This window comes from Notolepis coatsorum (assembly GCF_963971535.1).
Source record: "Notolepis coatsorum genome assembly, chromosome: 2".
NCBI classification, from domain to species: Eukaryota; Metazoa; Chordata; class Actinopteri; order Aulopiformes; family Paralepididae; genus Notolepis; species Notolepis coatsorum.
In genome coordinates this window covers 74,643,303-74,665,661 of record NC_140166.1, presented here as the reverse complement: position 1 = coordinate 74,665,661, position 22,359 = coordinate 74,643,303, and the positions used below count along the sequence as shown (strand labels likewise).

The 22,359-nt window shown below is 46.6% G+C and overlaps 2 protein-coding genes across 2 annotated transcripts in view; both read right to left on the bottom strand.

Moving 5' to 3' along the window:
• The window catches only part of smyd2a (SET and MYND domain containing 2a), a 46,144-nt gene extending 43,673 nt beyond the window's left edge, over positions 1-2,471 (bottom strand). Inside the window, exon 1 of the mRNA XM_084307833.1 lies at positions 2,244-2,471. Coding sequence (XP_084163959.1) covers positions 2,244-2,416 — 173 coding nt within the window. The 5' untranslated portion in view covers positions 2,417-2,471. The remainder of the gene's footprint in view (positions 1-2,243) is intronic.
• Positions 2,472-20,973: 18,502 nt separating this feature from the next.
• The window catches only part of galnt2 (UDP-N-acetyl-alpha-D-galactosamine:polypeptide N-acetylgalactosaminyltransferase 2), a 144,156-nt gene continuing 142,770 nt past the window's right edge, over positions 20,974-22,359 (bottom strand). The window contains 2 exon segments of the mRNA XM_084307288.1: positions 20,974-21,185; positions 21,188-21,263. Coding sequence (XP_084163414.1) covers positions 21,037-21,185; positions 21,188-21,263 — 225 coding nt within the window. The 3' untranslated portion in view covers positions 20,974-21,036.

Below are 22,359 nucleotides of genomic sequence, written 5' to 3'. Positions count from 1 at the left end.
TCCGCGCTGCCAGGTGAAAAGAAGCGGTTGATTGGCTACACATGTGTCGGAGGAAGCATGTGATAGCCTCCACTCTCCCAGACCGACTGTAGGGGGTAGGTGCGCAGCGACCAGGAAGCATCTATTCGAAAGGCAACCGGTTCATGCTTCCGCATTCACGTTTTGCGCTCTGATTGGCCACTGACCTACACTAGTTTTGCCCCCCGCGGTATGAGCGTAGAAACACTTTGAAATGGGTATCACAGTAGTAAGTCCTACTGTAGAACATATTATTAGCATGACATCTGAATGCGTGGACACTTTGAAATGGGTATCACAGTAGTAAGTCCTACTGTAGAACATGACATATTAGCATGACTAAAGATTAGGGACAAACGCAATTGGCACAAGTGTAAATCATGGATTAGTCACTCAGTTTAAACATCAGACGTAGCTCACCTCGTTCGTCTGCTGCCTGTGGATCCTATGGTCACAAGTTCAAATCACTCTTGGTTAAAGTTTTTTTTACGTTTAATTAATTTATCCACTCTGGTTGGATGGTGTGTATGTATATGTATGTATTGTGCTGTACAATGTACAATACATTTGAATCGAATCTCATTTTGAAATCGCTATGCTGCCTATGGACACGACAGTGGCAGCCAGCTTCGGAGGTGCATTGCACCATGGTGATCCACTCAACAGGTAGCGATTTCAAAATGAGATTCGATTAAAATGTATTCGTCATTATACAGCACAATTACATATACATACACACCATCCAACCAGAGTGGATAAATTAATTAAACGTAAAAAAAAAAAAACTTGAACCAAGAGTGATTTGAACTTGTGACCATAGGATCCACAGGCAGCAGACGAACGAGGTGAGCTACGTCTGATGTTTAGTCTGAGTGACTAATCCATGATTTACACTTGTGCCAATTGCGTTTGTCCCTAATCTTTAGTATTGGCATTAATAAATCAGATGTCATGCTAATATGTCATGTGTCCACGCATTCAGATGTCATGCTAATAATATGTTCTACAGTAGGACTTACTACTGTGATACCCATTTCAAAGTGTCCACGCATTATTTCTACGCTCATACGGCGGGGGGCAAAACTAGCGTAGGTCAGTGGCCAATCAGAGCGCAAAACGTGAAGGTGGAAGCATGAACCGGTTGCCTTTCGAATAGACGCAACCAGGAAGGGGATTGGGAATTGGCATAACGACTAACATTGGGATGGGAGAAAAATGGAGAAAAAAGGAGGGGGGAAAAGATCAAAAAAATAAATAAAAAATAAGTTGTAAGTTAACAGTTTCAAATTCCATAATGTTTTTTTTACTATAGAGCAAACAGCATTGTTTTCATATTTTGTGTCTTTCGAATAAAATAAGTTTTTCAGTATTATATTTTCATCATTCAAGTTGTTGAAAATATTGTTATAACATCAAATCGTATCGTGAACACAAAGTGAATCGCCACACCCCTTGTCTTACTGTTTAGGAGTGGACAGTGACACACACACAAGACCCCCTGGCCTTCTCATCTCGTCCCTCTAAGGACACCTGTCTAGATATATTTAGTACCCTAACCTTTCTCTGATACCACACTAACCTTAACCACAGCGCGTGTGTGCATGTGCGTGTGTGTGTGTTGAGAGGGAGAGGGGGGGTCCATGTGCAACACTGGGTCAGTAGGTACAGTAGCTCAGACAGCTCAGTCGCAGTCCTGCGACTGTAGCTTGTCGGCTTCGCTTTCACAGCATGTAACGTTACGTTTTTGTAAATAGTCCTTGACGTTACTTCTGGCCCTGGTCAGTTAGCCTGATGAACCATACCCACCAAACACAAAACACATTGATTCTGCAGTCTCTACTAAAGGGATCTAATCTGTACTAGTAGCCAGCTTACTAGTGAATGAATGAATGAAAACTTTATTTAACAGATTGCAGAATGGGTACAATACAGTACGGCTCAATACACACAATTGTTAAGGGGATGCAGACCAGAGAAAGACCTTCGTCTTGTTTACACCAGGGTCCCCCATTTTCAATTCATACTAGTGACATTTATGACATACACAACATAACATTGCGTTGTATAGCTAAATAGCCCAGTTAACGTGAGCTAACCGTGTAGGTAGCCAAGACAGATTATGTTTGCAAGGTTGTTTACGCTTATTTACGCTTTGCCAACGATTATTTGGCTTCACATTTGGAAAGGGATATGAGCTGGTGAGCTAAAGACGGGTAACGCGTTACCTGGTGAAGCAGTGTTCACAGTGTGCGCCCCTCTCGTTCACCGTCAGCACGGAGGAGTAGGCAGGACAGGCGAACACTACTTCCCCGACAGCAAAGTGCTTGGTAGCCCGCAGACCTCTTCCTTTATCCTGGCTGAGGAACCTCTCGGTCCCCTCTATGCCTTCGTTTTTCATGGCTTGGAGTGTGTGTGTGTGATAAGTGCAGCACTGCTCTCCGCTTCAGTGATGATCCGATTCTTCTTCGGGGTCTCTACTCAAAGTATTCTCTTCTTCTACGTTAATAACCTGTTCCATGGGCATGTGGCTCAGCACTTTCGCCGCCTACTGGCTGGGAGGCCGCCAGGAACATAGGACTGATTTGTTAAACACAAACTTGCCCTTTTTGTTTGAAGTTTTGTTATTGGAATGATCTCCAGCTCACACTGACTACAATCAATACCCCACTATCCTATGGACAATTTAGAAATATTATTACAAATCTCTCTTCAGTTTTTTTCTCAACAGTTTTTATTTTCTTTATTTATGTATTTTTTTTTCAATGTCTAATTATTTAAACAGATTTAATTTTCCTTTCATGTTTTTACCCGTTTGATATGCTTGAATCTCAACAGCACTGTCTGTTTTTTATTGTTAAATATATAGCTACAAAAACATAAATGTGATATCCTGAGAGGGCGGCTACGTGGCGTAGTGGGCAAGGCGCTCGCCACGAATGACGGAGACGCTGGGCTTGCCTGTTCGAGCCCAGCGCTCCTCATTGCTTTCAGTTTAGCTGGTCGTTCATACTAATACACATTGGCCGTATTAGGGGGTGGGAAACTGATGGGTGGGGATCGGGCGTTGTGGACAGCGACTCCTACAGGTCGGTTGGTGCGCCTGCGCAGTAGAATCAGGAAGTGTCAGGGGCAGCGTGAGCCTCCCACACGTTACTCCTCGCCACTGAGAGATCGAGCTGCGCAGGTGAAAAGATGCGACTGCTGTTACCTCAAGTACCGGAGGGGACTTGTGCTATGTATGACATAGTCCACGTTGCAGCCGGCTTGTGGGAGGCAAGAAACAGCGTTCGTGACAGGGGAGGGTTGAATTGGATGATACGAAATTTGGATGGGAGAAAATATAGAAAATGGGAGAAAAAGTTGATCAAAAAAAAAATTTGATATCCTGAGCACCCAAGTGGCGACCCATGTAACGCGCTGCGTCGCGAAGCGGCCGACGGGTTCGATTCCCGGACCCGGCGTCCTTTGCCGAATGTCTTCCCCCCGCTCTGTCTCCCGTTCTTCCTCTCTCTCTCTCTCTCTCTACCGGACTGCCCGGTAGAACAAACTAATTTAAAAAAAAAAATCTAAAGTGTAGGCGGTCAGGTGGCGTAGCGGAGATTGTGCTCGTCACCAATGCAAGAGGCTGCGGTCTCGACTCCCGGAGAGTCAGCATTGCCTTGGCTTGGGCTGATCGCTATACTAACTCGTTTGGCTGAGTTAGGGGGAGGGAAGCCGTGGGTGGGTCCTGGGCGTTGTGGACAGCGACCCCCACAGTTCGGTCGGGGCGCCTGCACAGCGAGGGTAGGATCTGGAGAAAGGTAGTGTGACCTTCCACACGTTACACTCTCCGGGTGAGAATCTGCGCTGCCAGGCTGGCTGCCGGCTGGCTGCACACGGAGGAAAACATGACAGTCTCCGGCCTCCCGGACCAACAGTAGGGGGGGGTGCGCAACAACCAGGAAGGGGGTTGGGGATTGGCATAACGACTAACAGTGGGATGGGAGAAAAAATCGGAAAAAAGGAGGGGGGAAAAGATAATAATAAAAAAAATAATCTAAAAAAAGTGATATCCTACATTTGACAAACAGCCTTTTTCTTTTTAATTTTCATAATTTAGCACACAGGGATTGTGATGACATCACTGGGAGACAAATTCAAACAATAAATTATACCACATGTTGATAATGATATTAGAATATTGATACTGCTATATAATACACTAAATTGCCATCAACTTGTTCTGCCGTTGGTCAACCCTGGCACCCCAGTCCTCCCCGCTACTAATGTGCAGTGATTCTGCCCAGCACCAAGATCAGCCATCAGCACCTGCTACTTGACATTTAGCCTTTATCCTATTTTCATACTAGCGCTTGTTTCCCTATGCTTTCTCTTTTGTTGTTGTTGTTCTTAGCTCTATTCTATTTTAAATCTTTCAAAAATTCTCTCATGCATGTAGGGGGGGGACAGTTTTCACTGAGTGGGCTTACCTGTTGATTGGGGGTGTTGGGGACAGTAGGCGTGTATTTATTTAATCTCCCACCTCACGTATTTAGGGTCATGCGACCTGGCTGGTGTATCGGACCTGGAGTTGCACTTATGTTTCATTATATCCATAGCAAATATACTTATCCTTTAAGAGTACCATATTGCTGTTAAAGTGGATCCTAATGTCACATTTTGTATTTGTCTTGTTTTATTTTGTATGTATTTATTTACTTTTGTACTGTCTTTTTTATTTTTCTGGGTGGGGCGGGAGGGAGGGATATTCAGTAAGGAAACAACAAAGGACATGACATCTGTATGCAGGATATGAATGTAAATGTAATCTTTGAATAAAAAACTTTGTTTATAAAAAATTCTCTCATGTACGCCAGTTGCTATTGCATGTACATATTTGTGTTTTATTACACGTACGTACATACATACCAACTATTTCGCCTGTTTTATTCTCCACCCATCGATCATCCATAGCAACACTACTATCACCGACATCCAAGAAGGGGGATCCCCCCTTGAACAGCCCTTCTAAGGTTTCTCTCCTCCACATTGCCAGTGGTGCTTTTTTTCCTATTGCTAGGTTTTTAGTGAGTTTTTCCTTACCTTCGCTGGGGTATGTCTGAGAATGTATTTCATGGTGGATTTTTTGTTCTTGATTTATTGTGATGTTTCTTCTTGACTTGTTTAAAGAAGACATGTCCGGCCCGTGGGGGCATTAACTGTGATTGCAAGCTTTACAAATGAATTTGATTTGATTCCACCTCCAGATGTTAGTCCCCCCCTGTAAGCCAGTCCTACGTAATCGCTCTTCAAAAGAGCAAACAAAAACCAGTTAATCTCATCTTTGTACAGCATGTAGTATTTCATTCCATATCTGGCTAAATTCTTCCTTTCAGCAGCTCCATTTTCAATATATGTAACATATATTTTCAAATGAAATATAGAAGGAGGTCTTATATTCTTCCAGTAATGCATTTTGAGTTTCTTCATGACAAGTGATGACAAAAGTATTATCCATCCCAGCCCATAAGGTTATCATTTTGTTACATTCCCAAAATGCATGTATTATAGAGTAACTTTCTATATTTTATACACTTATTTGATATGTTTTAATTTAATCTCCTGTATAATAAAACCTTGCGATTAATTTATACTGGATAAGCTGTAGATTTTCATTAGTCGTTATATCTTGTGTAATCCATGACTCTAATTAATTTAGATTCTAACCAATTATTTAACAATTATCTATAGGTCCTGTTTCTATTTAAAGGAAAACTCCAACATTTTGGGAAATTAGCTTATTTGCCATCTACCCTGGAGTTAGACAAGAAGATACATACCCTTTTCTTCTCTGTGCATGCAGTAGGAGTAGGAAGACGTTGGGAACTAGGCTAATGGAGGAACCTACTTCCAGTGACTGACGCTAAGCTAGGCTAACGGTGCGCGTCTTCCTACTCCTACTGCATGCACAGAGAAGAAAAAGGTATGTATCTTAACAAGCCAACATTTTGGGAACCCTGGAGTTAGACAATAAGATACATACCTCTTTCTTCTCTGTGCATGCAGTAGGAGTAGGAAGACGTTTGGAACTAGGCTAATGGAGGAACCTACTTCCAGTGACTGACGCTAAGCTAGGCTAACAGTGCGTGTCTTCCTACTCCTACTGCATGCACAGAGAAGAAAAAGGGTATGTATCTTCTTGTCTAACTCCAGGGTAGATGCCAAATAAGCTAATTTCCCAAACTGTTGGAGTTTTCCTTTAAGCATTGGGCAAAAATGGGGCTATTTATAAAAAAAGATATGATTGCATACCCAAAGTTATTAGCGATTTATTATTAGAACTGCAAAAAGAAAATCACTTTGAGTGCTAATGAAATAATAGAGTAAGAGAGGTTTGAACACACTGACATAAACGTTCCTACTCACATTTCTTTTTACTGGTTGCCAGATGGGGAGCATGTCTATGTTCCCCGGGTTCTATGTTCCCCGCTTTGATTGATTGAAAATTTTAGACCACCAGCCCTGATTCCAAACTCTAACCTTAACCAGTTCGAAAGAGGGCCTAAGCTTAACCGTTCGAAACAAGGTGGACATTAATAATTAATAAAATAATAAAAATTAATAAAATGTTCAATCTATTAATCAATCAAAGCGGGGAACATAGAACCCGGGGAACATAGGACCCGGGGAACATAGGGATGATCCCGCCAGATGCCTGTTTTTAAGTTCCAGCTGAGAGGTAAGAGCTGGAAAACATAATGGTTCCATAGCCTGAATTCTTATGTAGTACAGGTCCAAAGTTTATAAAAAATACCAGGAAAAATGTATGTTTTACAAAGGTTTTTGTAATGTGTGTACCAGTAAAAATACGGCATGATTATCCAAAATGGCCGCCTGCTCTAGTCAAAACAATAGACTTCTTCGTCTTCTTGTGTCACCTTCCCCCAATCTCAGCGCCCGCTTGGGATCGCTTTCGGAGCAGACGCTCCTTGGCTACAACGGTGGTCAATCATTTTCGCCATTAGCGGTGACTGGTCAGTTCAGGACCGTGCACAACCGGACGTGGTCACTCGTCAAATGACGCTCGCTGGATGTTTCGTCTTGTAACTCGAGAATGGAATCAGGGCAATAGGTTGAGTGTGGTGACGATCGAAAGCCGGCAAATTTTACTTTCCAACAATGTATTGGTTGATCGGCGAAAACGCAGCCCGGAGGAGCCGGCAAACAAGAGCAAACTGCCGCGACATGCACGCGAGTTGGGCCGTCCGATGCTTAAGAGGTTAATTATCTTGTTGAATATATCAAGAAGAAAACTATATGGAAGAAAACTAACCCACAATTCCACCACATTCATATGAAAAAGGTATTGTCCTCTTATAATTTGTCAATCAAGAAAGAGAGACTAACTCTAATGTTTCAAACCTTGTAGCTGCAAAAAAAACTAAAACATAATTCTAGAATTCTGTTTAGCACCATTGGCCACTGTAGGTTTGGTTATAGCTACAGTACATAGTGGGTTTGGTTACAGCTACAGTACATAGTAGGTTTGGTTATATATCGTATTAGCTTACGCTCTGTTCGTAGTGGAACATATCCCATAGCCAGTCTAATACTGAATAAATGTCTTCACATGTACACACCCATCCGCCTGGCCACACCCCCATCCGCTCCTCTACATAAGCGGGGATGTGGCCATACTAACAGCCCCTTCCCTATTTTCACCACCGACAAGTGTCTGTATACACCACTTGAGTTTAGTGCCGAAATAGTTGTTGGAAAGGAGCTACGTGGACATTGTATCTTATTTTTTCTCTCTCTCGCCAATTTTAGAGAAAAGCTAAGTCATAATGTCTGCACCTTCAGGGGGTTCGAACGCTCACAACGTCACCCTTCACCAGCGTTTCTCCATTGCCGCGTCCGCCGTGCGTCGTGGGGCTGCTCTGACTCCACGTCGTGGCAGTCAGATACGCCCGAGCGGCGCCCGGTGGTGAGTCTGCCTCTCCGAGGGGCCGTTGAGCCGCCGTCTCCCGTGAGATGGCCTGGTTCCGGCCCTGGTTCCCCCGCTAGTGGACGGTCAGCCGATAGGCCGACAGCTCCTCTGGTGCCTGGGGATTTGCGACGCAGGCTCTTCGCCTCTGCTCGCTTCCGTCGTAGGGCGGCGAGCTGCAGGGGCGAACGGCCTGGCTTTGGGGATGTGCTGGAGCCGAACGAGAGTGCTCTTGCCCTGTCTCCGTTTCCGATGGAAACTGAGGATCACATGGAGGGGGCGAGAGCGCTCTTGTTTGATGCCCCAATGGATTCGTATCATTCTCCCCCTCGGGGTGTGGCAGGGAGTGTTGCGTCTCCTTGGGGTCCCTTGTTCTCCGGTGTTGGGTTAGAACCTCCGACCCTGAGACAAGATGCCCAGCTATCTGCCGCGTCGGATGGTGGCGCCCGACATGGCAGCCGTACGTGAGGGACGTGAGTGATGTGGAGGGAGGTGCGCAAGGGGAGTTGCTTGCCTTGTTCCCCGAGCTCATGGCGGCCGCTGCAGCTGCTAATGGCGTGGCGTTGCCGCAGCCTCTGCCTGCACCTGTTCCTGATGACATGATAGGTCATCTCTGGCAACGTCGTCCTGTCTGCCCATTCTTCCCGTCAATGGAGGCCTACGTGAAACAGGGACAGGTAATCTCCCGCATCACTGGCCTTACCCCCGCCTACGTGCCAGTCATGCAGGTGGCGGGTTTGGTCCAGGGACTAAAGGACATGGTGCCTCGGCTTGATAGCCCGATGACATCCATTCTTTGTCCCGAAGTGGTGTGGGAGCCGTTGCGGAAGTCGGTTCCCCAAGGGAAATCGGCTAGGCAGATGGCTAACTGGAGTGACCAGGCGTACATTGCCGTGACTCAGAGCCTAGCTGCGACGTACAACATCGCGCAGCTAGCGCGCTACATGTCGGGGATGATGGCGGGCGGGTCGGTATTGGACGACCATCAACAGTACCTTCACGCCCAGGCGGCTGGAGCCATCCTGCACCTTACCCAGCTGCAGGCAATAGCCGCCGGGAAGGGGCGCACCCTGGCCACTCTGTCCCAGCGCCACCTTTGGCTGGAGCAGGCGAGGGTGCAGGAACAGAAGAGGATTCCCCTGCTCACGGCCCCCCTCTCCGATGCTGGGCTCTTCGGGTCGGCCATGCAGCAGATGACGGCTGCCTGCAGAGAGATGGAGGAGGAGCGCGCTGTGCTCCAACCCCATTTCCCCCGACCCGATGCCACCGGTGATGGCCGACGGAAACAACGCTGGCAGAGGACCGCGACCGTTGCCTCCGCCACCACCGCCGCCGGTGCTGGGCCTTCGTCCAAGAAGGCCAGGAGTGGAGGGAGTGCCTCGTCCGCCGCAGCCAGCCGCCCCACGCCCGGAGGTGACGGTAGGGATCGACGTGACCAGGCGCCCCAGAACTGTCCCTCCGGGCCGGCTCCCCGTGGGGGCAAGCACGGTGCTGCACGTGGCAGGTGCCGCTAGTGACTCTCCCCTGTTTACCCCTGTTCCCTTCCCCGCCCCAACATATAATTTTGTTACTAAATAAAAGTTCCCTCCTGGTGGGGGACTGTTTTTTGTTACAAACTGTGTTTTTATTTACTGTTATATATTGGGGATACGGTGTATAAACCCTCACCTAGCTGTGGGGTTGTGTGTTGTTTAAGTGAGTAGGACAGTTTTCTTATAAATCGTTATGGTCGCTATATGTGTGCTTGGCATGGCCTGTGGCTAGCACTCGGTCGAAATACTTGTCTTCCCTCATCATGAAGAAGACTGTTCTTCTTGTAATGGTAAATTTTACCGTTTTATCTGAGGGGGTTGTGTGTATTCTGTTACATTGGAAACATGGCATCGAGTCCACAACTTGGTTAGAGTGTTAGCATACAGAAGTGCTCGTATATGTAGCTTGTACAGAGGTCTTGACCCTCTCTTAAACGTATGTGTTTTTTCTTAGACATAAAACACGGGTGACGTGTTTCGCACATGAGCCTAAAGCCTTGTATATAAAACCTGTTTGCAAACGAGTTATCGTCTGTCGCTGGCGTGCATTGGTTTAGTTTATCCTAGTGTATATACGCTTTTCATGTAGCATGCTGGCTACGCGGGTATCATCGCTGCTGGTTGTTTTTCATCGTATCCGGGGTGTGGGGTCATGAGGGGGTGAACTGATAAACCTCCCTCCCCTTTTTTTCTGATTGGTCAGGGGGTTGGGCCTCCTGTCCTTCGGGGGGGGGAAGGGAGTTCCCTGGTCCCACGCCGCAGGTGGGTCACGGAATTCCCCCCGCCATAGAGTACGTCACTGGGCGTGTTTCTATTGGTTGTGAGACTTCCGTGAGTTCTTTTCAGGCTCCATGTTGTGGACCTCTGTCAAGATGAGTTATGCGGTGCGTGTGAACTTAGAGAAAAGTTTTCTGCTCTGCGCTCTGTTGCATATGTCTTGAGCTTTTGGTCACGTTACATATATCTTTTCAAATTGTTACTCACGTGGGAAGTCTCTCTGGGGGTTCCCTGTCTCCTCTCTTTATACAGAGCAGTTTTGACAGGGGTGTTTTTCCCTCAGATGCGTCATATGGGACCCATATCTGTGTCTCTTGGCCGGCTTCCTGCCGCTCTCCCAGGCGGCTTGGAGGGAACGTTATCTGGGTTCTTGTTTTGGGTCTCGACGTGTACATAGTGCTGGCCCTGGGTGCTTCTGTGTGGAATCACGCGTGGGCTTGCGCGCCTTGGTTGCTCATCATTAAAACAGCGTTTTCATGGGGCAACTGGGATGGAGTTTGTCTCTTCCGAGCGCCAGTGTACTAGGTTAGTCTCGATGAATTCTCGTTCATCTCTGGGGGAGATAACGGAATAGATCAAAGCATTGGCGGAGGGGTCTCACGCTTTTGGGGTGGGCCACCGGGCACGGTGCTTTTTTTTTAAACTTTGACCAGTCAGCTGGTTCTTTTTAGCGTTTATCGCTTTTTTTCTGGTCAAGCATGACCGACAGAAACAGGTTGAATGGGATATAGATCGGGGAAAGACACTCTGAGAAAATACGGCGAGTCCGGGAGTCGAACTCGTGTACCCCAGATCCGTGACGCGCACGGTTGTCCCCGACGCCGAAATAGCGCCGAGATACGCGGTGAGCTACTGGAGCTCCCCAGGGCACGGTGCTTTTATGTTCTGACCATCTTGGTGGCACCCTCTGTGATGTTTTAGATCGACACGCGTACCTACCCCCCTCTTAGGACTGGGGATGGTGGCATGATTGGGACACAGGACTGGTTCTGGTCGCGCCGGACCAGGTCAGTTAACCCGTTGTCTGCCGGGGCGCAAATCTGTTGTTCTGGTACCCTGAAGGACTTGTGCTTTTTCGGGGGGAAAATGCCGGGTTGGCCCGGGCGTTGCAGGGGTTGATGTTATGGAGGTGTTTGTGGTTATATCACTGCGTGTTATCCTTCACTATTGCTTGGTCCATATTGTGTTGTACTTTGTGCTGTGCTAAAAGAGCCTGGTCCTTCTCCATTCTTTTTTCGCCCCTCTCTTCTCCTGCTTGGCGGGGCTGGGAGGGGGCTGTCGAGGTGGGTTTTGTACCCCTCTGGCATCCCTGTATACGTCCCGGTCCGCCGGGCCCAGGTCCGGACTCGTTCTCGTCAACCTGTTGGCCTGGGTTGACCCTTTCTTGAGAACTGAAACACTTGTACTGCTGTATAGCCGGTGTATACCCGCAGTTGTGTTTGAGTTTTTTCTTGGGGGGGGTTATAGGAACAACCGCCTCCTGTTAGGTGGTGGTTGGTTTCCAGGTGTGTTGGTAGCGGAGTCGACTCTCGGGTTAGGCCGGGCTTGACCCCGTCTGCCTGCGAGTGTGCCCCCGCACCCTCTATGACGTCTGCCAATCGTGTCAGATTTCTCTGCCTCTGCCCCTCTAGAGGGTCGGTTTTTTTGTGGAGGCTGGTACCGAACGCCCCTTCCGCCGGGGTGCTGTTTTCAGTCCGCAGTGCTCCAGGCACAGGTCGAGTCCTTTTGACCCGTTGCCTGGATTGAGGGATCAACCTCTTTGGGGGTTGTCTCCCCGGTGCGCTGCCTGGTCCCGCTGTGGGGGTCTAGCCTCTTGAGGGCTTCAGGGCGGCGTGCTGTAGGGGGGAAGGGCCTGCTCTTGGATGGGCCCTGTCCGATATGCTGGCAATGTGTGGGGTGGTGTCACTAGTGACCGCCTGGTGGGGTCTCGATGCTGCGGCGTCGTTGGCCTCACCAGGCCCCCTTTTTCCGGGGGGTCCTGACCCTTCCTGGGGCTGGGTCCTCCTTCGCGCTCCGCTGCTACGGCCTTGCCACGGGGTTGGGTTCTTGACCTTGACCCCGTGATATTAGGGATTGTAACAGGTTTTTTTCCCTTCCCGTTCGTTCCCTAGTGGCATGTGGGTTGCGCGCCTGTGTAGTCGTGGGTTCTTCTGTGGGAAGGTAAGTCCCACGATCTGCTCACCCTGTGCGTTGAGTTGCTAAACCCTCTTCGCACAGTCGGATCCGATTTCCCTCCTGTCCTCCACTAGGGGGGTCCGGGGGCTCGGGTCCTCCCCGGTTCTGATGGTTGTGGGGGGCCTCAGCGGGTACATTTGTCGAGCTTCCGCTCTGCTCAGCTCCTGTGTTCCACTACGAGCAGAGCGTAAGCTAATACGATATATAACATACGGTTATCCTATAACCATAGTTATATGAGTATAGCGAGCGCTCTGCTCGGACTCACTGAGGACCCTGTGGTCCTTCGCCTTCGGTGGTGAAAGACTTGGGAAGGAGCTGTTAGTATGGCCACATCCCCGCGTATGTAGAGGAGCGGATGGGGGTGTGGCCAGGCGGATGGGTGTGTACATGTGAAGACATTTATTCAGTATTAGACTGGCTATGGGATATGTTCCACTACGAGCAGAGCGCTCGCTATACTCATATAACTATGGTTATAGGATAACCGTGTTACAGCTACAGTACACTGTAGGTTTGGTTACAGCTACAGTACATAGTGGGTTTGATTACAGCTACAGTACATAGTGAGTTTGGTTACAGCTACTGTACATAGTGGCGATGATGGGCCCTGAGTAACTGAGTAGACGCTGCTATGTGATGTCAGCACAGTGCCAGTAAGCTGTAGTCATGCTGCTTCTGATGCATTGTTGTTTGAAAATACAGCTGTTGCCATGCTATCAGTATGCTTTGATCAATACAATAAATCTACCTCCATAAATATGATTCTGACATAGGTCTATCTGCCCACTGCTGTTAAATCTGAACAAACAACCAAATGCATAAAGGCTTGTGATCATTTCAGTGTGTGTGTGTGTGTGCAACCATACTGTAGGCGGAATGCTTGGTGGGGATTATGCAATCGGTGGCGTCTGTGAGAGTGTGTGTGTATGTGCACATGCATATCTGGCCCAACGAAAAAAGGCAGAGGTGGATGAAACATTGCACATGGGCTGCATGCCAACAACGTGATTCCTGGAATATTTTTCAAGTCAATGACACATATTTTTGTCCATTAAAATAGATATTCAGTATAAAGTTATGTCATACCTATGCATCAAAAACATGTATGCATGAATTAATTCTCATCATTGCCCATTGAAATAAGCCCCACCCCCTTGTGCTTGGAACCTGTTTCTCACATGATTCCTATCACCCCTCCTATGCTTCCTAACATCCTCCCTATGCTTCCTATCACCCTTCCTGTGCTTCCTAACATTCTCCCTATGCTTCCTATCACCCTTAATGCTTTTTATCACCCTTCATATTACGGTCTAGTGTTAGCATGCAAATGCTAACTATAATTGTAGAGTGGTCAGTGTGTCTGTGTTGGTCATTGTGTTTTTTTTTAGCATTAACATGCTAATGCAAATAACTATAAGGGTCAGTGTTTGTGTGTTTGTGTGTGTGTCTGGCGTTCCAGTCAACAGCCAGTGGACCAATTGACGCCACACGTTTTAATTTATATATAAATGCATTTATTTAAGTTAATCATTTCTCCTCATTCAAAGTTGAATTTGCGCTGTATCTATAAAACAGAACAGTTAGAAGCGCTGTACAGTCAACCATCGAAACTAAGAACCGCTGCAGAGTACATTGTGTATATATGTACATACTGTACACACACCGACGTTGGTATATACAAACATATACACTTTTACACTGTGTTACACCCCTCACACCATTCAAATTTCACATCCAAAATTTCAAACACCATTGTCATTGTCAATTAAGCCACATTTCCCTTACGTAGACCCGACAGAGTCCTTGTAATCACAATTAACCTATAATTTCCTTCTGATTCACAAATGCCAGTATCTGTCATCATGGCCATTAGGCTATGAGTGTACGGTCTATATGTGCATGTAGCTGACAGGCTCCAATTTCCCCCGTTCCAAACATCTAGCATCTAGCAGAGGAGGCAATCCCTCATAGCAAGAGAGGAGATTTGGATATTTCACATATCATGGAGGACAACACTACTGCATTTTGTCCGAAAGAGGTGATCTGAAGGGGGGGGGGGGGGGGGGGTGTAAAAGGGGACATTAGAACAAAATAAAATATGAGATGCACCCCTTCATAAAAAAAAGGGGGGGGGGGTGAGTAATTCGCTCCATCATACCTATTACATTGGAACAAATACACCAGTGTTTGCCCTGTTCCCAGAACACAGTAAGTGGGAATGCATCCAATTGGTCGAGGGGTGACGTTGCTCTTGAACACTGAATCACAGATCAGATTATCTGCCACCTGCAGTCAATGTTATTGATTGATTGATTGATTGATTGATTGAACATTTTATTAACAGATTGCAGAATGGGTACAATACAGTACGGCTCAATACACACAATTGTTAAGGGGGATGCAGACCAGAGAAAGACTTCCGTCTTGTTTACATCAGGGTCCCCCATTTTCAATTCATCATGTTCCATTGCAAAAACTGACCCCAAGTCAGTGTCTAAAGAGCAACCTCCCATGGTCCATTTCACAGGCGGGAGGAGATGAGACTATATTAGGAGAAAGCAGAAGGGGACAAAGGTCACAGTGCCTGTCAGAATGGTGGGGTGCGACGTGGTCAGAGGGAGAGACTAGGGAACACACTCCTGTACTGACCCCCCCCCCCCCCCCACACACACACACACACACACCATCGATTCTCGTTGGACGAGACAGTAATTGTCCACCCCTCGTTTTTTCTTCCAAGAGACAAGACAGGAAGGAGCTTTGGCACGTTGTGCTATATGAGATGTAAACAATTCACCGTCCAAATAAAAAAATGTGGCATTGAACTCTAGGATGTGTTTTAATTATTACTCATTACTAATACTTAATTATTTTCTTTCAAAATCTCATGATAAAATAAAAACAAATAAAAATAAAAACTAAATTATTATCTTCACAAGAATAGGACAGTGTTTTAAAAGAAAAAAAGGCTTTAAGAATAATATAGTATTCGAACGATTCGCCTCATTCACTTTGCCGCCATATTGATCCAAGTTTGATGCAGTGTGAGGTACAGGTGTGGAAGTGCCGTTCACTTCAATGTTAAAACATAAAAAAACAAACCCAGACAATTGGGTAAGCACTGTAGTATAAAGCAGTCTGATGAGGTGCCATAATGAGTCCTGTTTGGCCCTGTTGTGGAAACCATGAACATTCCCAGACAACCTTGTATATTAAAACCATCCCAAAATTCTTCCTTTCGTTGTTCCTTTACCTAGAGTTATCTGGCAAGTCTATGAGAGAGACAGAGTAAAAATAGCAAGGCAGGGAAAAGGGACACATTTCAAACAGAAATGAGAAAGAACCCAAACAGAAAGATGAAAACAGACAGAAAATGGAAAACAGTGACTGAAAAAAACTGAAAAGGCTGGTAGTGTGTTCCGTCTCAAGTTACAGGCTTTGCCTCTTCACGCTCCGCTCTCCACCCTTGGTGTCGTGTTTAAGTCTGGTACCCATCAGAATGACGTTCCACCAGAGCTTTGAAACCAGCTACGAACAAACAAGTTGAGCCAGATGCACATTAGCCCCCGTTGCAGAGTTGCTGACAATGGACCAGGTGGTTTGCTGCCATAACGCATCTGCTCAAAGACTTTCGAGGTGTTCGGAAACACTCAGTGGCGTGTTAACACTTTGGGAAAAGCTGGGAGGATGCAAGACAACCATATGCATCTGGCCCATAAACATATGTGGACACGATAACCTCCCTTCAAATAAGAGGGGGGGACATGAAGAAGCAAGCAATAGAAGTGGAACCAGGAAGTGACTTGTGGGGGCATAGAAGATGGCATCGCCCTTAATAGCTGAATTTATGGCATTTATTTAAGAGACGCTTTGAGCGAAAAACAACTCTTTACCTCCCTCACATCTTACTCATAAACTCTGAACATACCAAAGGAGAAACCTTATTGCTTTTCTCCTAGGCCAGCAGGGGGCAGGACTTGCCAGCTTCTGCCCTACTACCTCTGGCTTTCAGGAATAGACCAGGCTAGATCCACAAAGAATGGATTGCACGGTGCTAATTGCACCCTTACTTACAATTCATTATGAATTCAAAATGGGGGACCCTGATGTAAACAAGACGAAAGTCTCTCTGGTCTGCAAGCATGGTTGACAGACAAGCTAGCAAGATAATTCAAGAGATAACCGATGGAGAGATGGACTGTATTTAAGCATTACATCACACGCAGGAGTGGTTTGTGACCAATAAACCATGCCTAGGGGTGGTTGTTAGGCCCGAGGCGCAGCCGAGGGTAGTTAGACCCCCCTAGGCATGGTTTATTGGTCACAAATCACGACTGCACGTGGTGTAAAGCTTTTATACAACTGCCAGATTCATCCAACCTTATTTCTATACAATAAACACACATTAATCGAAGATTTATTGAAAAAACCATCCGCCAGAAAAAGTAGTTCCCACAACTCCATGTGGAAGCAGCTTGAAGTGCATCCAACCAAACTAACACATCCAACTGTGTATTATTGGAATGATTGAGAGAAGTTGCCTCATGTGGAAGCAGCTTGAAGTGCATCCAACCAAGTTTTATACAACGGCATGCAAATTTCTCTATTCTGATTGGCTGAAACAGTCCATTTACACGTATGTATCCTTCATATCCACGCTCCTGGTCCCAGGACCCGCCCACCACCGAATCACATCACTCCGCCGGATCACTCCGTCGGAAAAAACAAGATGGCGGACAATAATCTTTAACAAATGGATATGTTGATAGCGTCATAACGACTAATATAAAGCGATTCTGTCAAGGGAACGTGTTAGTATTTTAAACAATGTTGGATGATGTAATTGATGGGTCTTGACTCAATCTAGAACAAAAGAAAAATCGCGGATTGATTGATAGATTAATTGATTGATTTAAATTTCTTCCTTCCTACTTTCTTGCAGCGTTCTCTCTCACACTGTCCGACGCTGGCGTACCCACAAACACACACACACACATACACACACACACACACACACACACACACACACGCACACATACACACACGCACACACACACTGTGACACACACACACACACACACACACACGCACACACACACACACACACTCCTGTCTGCAACAGCAGGGGAGTCAGACTGAGAGAGAAGCAGCGCTGTTTTAAGTGAGCATGGTCTATTGAATTGATTGATTGGTTGATTGCTAATTTTATTACTGTACCCCTGGTTTCCAACTGGTTAAGTTTAGGCTAAAAGAAATAAATAAAAAAATAGGGCGAAGAAAACGTTTTTTTCCTATAGGGCAAAGAAAACGTTTTAATAAATTTTCAATCAATCATTCCAATAATACACAGTTGGATGTGTTAGTTGGTTGGATGCACTTCAAGCTGCTTCCACATGAGGCAACTTCTCTCAATCATTCCAATAATACACAGTTGGATGTGTTAGTTTGGTTGGATGCACTTCAAGCTGCTTCCACATGGAGTTGTGAGAACTACTTTTTCTGGCGGATGGTTTTTTCAATAAATCTTCGATTAATGTGTGTTTATTGTATAGAAATAAGGTTGGATGAATCTGGCAGTTGTATAAAAGCTTTACACCACGTGCAGTCGTGATTTGTGACCAATAAACCATGCCTAGGGGGGTCTAACGACCCTCGGCTGCGCCTCGGGCCTAACAACCACCCCTAGGCATGGTTTATTGGTCACAAACCACTCCTGCGTGTGATGTAATGCTTAAATACATAACTGTAGACGGAGAGTATTTCTTACCAAAGTGCGAGTGAACGTTTCAACTCTGTTTACAGTATAACGGATGTATGTATAAACCAAGGCAGACATCAGCTGCAAAAGAAGATGAAAAAACCGACATCAAGAACAAAAGACAAAGAAAGTAAACTGATGGACCAGAAACGCAACAAAGAAAGAAAGAAAGAAAAACATGGCCTGCCGTCTTTAAAATAGTCAAACATTTTCTCAGCAACATTCCATTTCCCATCCAACTCCAGACAGTAAGAATTCTGTGCCAACCCCCCCCCCCCCCCTACCTAAGGAATGATCTCCAATGAACTTCTGAGAGAGTAAACATACAGACTGAGGAACACGTGAGGTGGAGAGAAGGCCCAGAGCTGATAAGACAGAAACTAAACATGAGTTCCAGGACTGCTTCGTGCTAAAACTGACTACGGGTTCCTCTCAGGGACTTTGCATCGATAGATCGCTCACACAAGGTCATTGTAAAGCATGCTAGCTATAGGCACAGGCTAGTATTCTACCAGTGTGAGGATTCTTTTCAGCTCTGTTCTGCACATTTCTAATAGTAGGACCTTGGGTCACCCCAACCCCATCCCTCAAGACTTCCAAACGGACTGGTAAGTCAATGAGGAATAATAACATGGGGGGGGGGGGATATTTTTTTCTCCTCCCATGTGAAACTATAGGAATATCCTTGTTGACACAGCTGAAAGTACTGATCTGTGAATTAGACTGTGCAGAGCAATTGACGATGCATGCGCACATGCATGTTTCATACTTGGAAAAAAAACGTTGGCCCAAAATTCTATTCCACTTGAGCATGTGCCATGTAGCTACATAGTGTTCCGAACACTATACACCAGTTTAAGGTTCGAGTTGGGATAAGCCTCATCTCTTCATGTCCCAACCAGGACACTTCTGCATAACATATTGTCCATATTACCGTGGAAAACTCAAGTTGCACTGATAGGAAAAACCAACATTTAAACAGGATAGGGTCTCTCCATGCCTCAATATGCTGCCTAATATGAGCATGTACCAGCAATCATCTTCAGGTATCTCATGGTCGGGGCATGGGCGTATCGTGGCTATTGAAACAGTATAATGGTGGTCAATTAAAAACAAATACTTTTGTGTCTCCACAATAACACTGTTATATCAATGTGCATGTAAACGCGTGTTGCTCCAGAACACGTCATTAGCTCCATCCATCTCTATTCCCGCGGGGTTTGGGATAAACCAGGTTCTACCGAATTAAGACTCAGTTAGATTGGAGATCCGATCATCAGGATGTGATTTTCCCTATAAAAGAGCTCGCTAGGTTGAATGAGAATGTTTCCAGGGAAGCTCAGAATTCAGAACAGGAAAAGGGAAATGATCCATACAGGATGTGTCTACTTGTTCACTCCAGAGGGAACCGTTGGAAGAGAAGATCATCCGAGAGAAAGTGTAGAGAAATATCGCTTCCGTTACAGTAGTAGCTGGAACAACGAAAAACATAAAAATAAAATAAAAATCTTTTCACCGTCTTGTTTGGAAATAAAGACGATACGTTCTAGACATGGTTCCCCCCCCCAAAGAAATAAAAACTAAAAAAGTCGTGAATGAAATTTATTTTCTGTATAGTGTCCTTTGAGAGACAACAGAGGAGAGGCTAACAGTAGCAACCAGTGCTCCTGCCTCGAGGCCAAGCGACCCTTATGTCCATTCACTAGGGTCCCACGGAGAAACTTCCTGGTTCCAGGGGGGGGGGGGGGTTGGGGGGGGGGGGGACAGAAACAAACTTCCTGTTGCCCCACCAACCCAACATCGTAGACCTTGCACCCCCCCCCCCCCCACACCTCTCCGTAAACCAGAATGGATTCAAGACGTCGCTGTAGAAAACAACCCTGTAGATAAAATACAACACATTCTTTTTTTTGCCTCACATTCTCTCCCCTCTCTCGTTTGTACCATCTGAGTGTCCCATGGTGGCACAGAGAGACAGAGAGAGAGAGGGAGAGAGAGAGGAGGGAGAGAGAGAGAGAGAGAGAAAGCTTGTCGCTTTCCTGTGAGCTGTCCCCTTCACATTGGCGTAAAGCAAACTTCAATCTGAAACTTCGCAGACAAAGTCTCAACCCAAAAAAAAGCTATGTCTGCCAATGAAAGCGGGGGGGGGGGGGGGGGGGCTCCGTGGCGGGTTGGATACAAATAAATCACTTTTTAAATTCCAGAGAGAGAGAGAGAGAGAGAGAGAGAGAGAGAGAGAAACAAAACGACAAAATTTAAAGAGACACTTTCGAGGGACAACATTTTCTTTTCTTTTAAATCGCAGCGGTGAAATTCAGTGGAGAAAAAAAAGAGTAAGAAATAGTAATAAACCTAAAAAAAATATTACAAAATAAAACCATTGAATAGAGTTCCGTTCCATTTCACCAGCATTTAAGGAAAAAAGACAAAAGAAAGAAAGAAAAATTCACTCCTCATTTGCCTTCAAGAAACCCATCGATGAAAAACACTGAGGTATGTGGTTTGGATGGAAAATATCTTCATCACCATCATTATCATCATCCTCATCCATCCTCCAAATATAGTCAATTTCCTGTTTCCTCCCATAATGTCTAAAACACTCCCCTGGTGGACTGGGAGTCGGGCTTCTTTTTTTTAGGGGGGGGGGGGGGGGGGTTTGAAGAAGAGATGTTAGGAGGCTTCTGGACAAAAATTGGCTGCAGAGCCCCCCCCCCCCCCCACCACACACAGGAAAGAGGAAGGAAATGAAGTAACAGGAAGAGGAAGGAAGGAAACGCAGAAGGAGGAGGCCTCTGTTTGTTGATCCATCATTCTTGTCTTTGCTCTCTCTGCATGTCTCTTATGGAGCAGTCTTTTCTCTGTGTAGCAGTGCTGCCCTCTAGGGTTGGAGGTTGGAGAGTGAACTTCCACTGCTGGTTGAGGTTGGGGCTGCACACCTCCACGGTGAGGCCGCCCGCCGGGCGCTGCGGCTGTCGAGGCACAGGTTGCTGCCCACGTGGCGGAGCTTCGCGTTGGACTCTATCTGCTCCCATTTCTGGAACGACACAGAGGGAGGGAGAGAGAGAGAGAGAGAGGGGAGGGAGAGAGAGAGAGAGGGAGAGAGGGAGAGAGGGAGGGAGAGAGAGAGAGAGATGTTGATTAGTTGATTTTATACTTTTGTCTCCACTAAATGAGTTGTTTCCTGAAACAATATACCACATCTCTGGTATTAAGCACTAGATTTAAGAGGTCCTTCGGCATGACTGCATACGGTATGTGTCGATTGGAGGGAGGGAGGGAGGAGGGAGGGGAGAGAGAGAGAGAAGAGAGAGAGAGAGAGAGAGAGAGAGAGAGAGAGAGAGAGAGAGAGAGAGAGTCATTACGACATGTCTCAGGTTATGATGTTTACATGTGCAGAGCAACGTTGCTATTGGTCATTAACAGTTAAAGTCCAATCCATGTATTTTATTTAATTAAATTGTTTTTTTCTTCTTCTTTTTTTACCATATTAATGTATTCTAGGGATGTGTGTCAGCTGCACTGTTATATCTCATGCCCTATACCACCACTGTATCAACACCTCCGGCTGGGAGTTCCATAAGGCTAAACACCTCTCTGCTTCCTCCAGCTGCCCACTACGAGGGTCTGAGCGCTGGCAGGGCTGCCCACTACGAGGGTCTGAGTGCTGGCAGGGCTGCCCACTACGAGGGTCTGAGCGCTGGCAGGGCTGCCCACTACGAGGGTCTGAGTGCTGGCAGGGCTGCCCACTACGAGGGTCTGAGGCGCTGGCAGGGCTGCCCACTATGAGGGTCTGAGCGCTGGCAGGGCTGCCCACTATGAGGGTCTGAGCGCTGGCAGGGCTGCCCACTATGAGGGTCTGAGTGCTGGCAGGGCTGCCCACTACTGAGGGTCTGAGCGCTGGCAGGGCTGCCCACTACGAGGGTCTGAGCGCTGGCAGGGCTGCCCACTACGAGGGTCTGAGCGCTGGCAGGGCTGCCCACTACGAGGGTCTGAGCGCTGGCAGGGCTGCCTACTACGAGGGTCTGAGCGCTGGCAGGGCTGCCCACTATGAGGGTCTGAGCGCTGGCAGGGCTGCCCACTACGAGGGTCTGAGCGCTGGCAGGGCTGCCCACTATGAGGGTCTGAGCGCT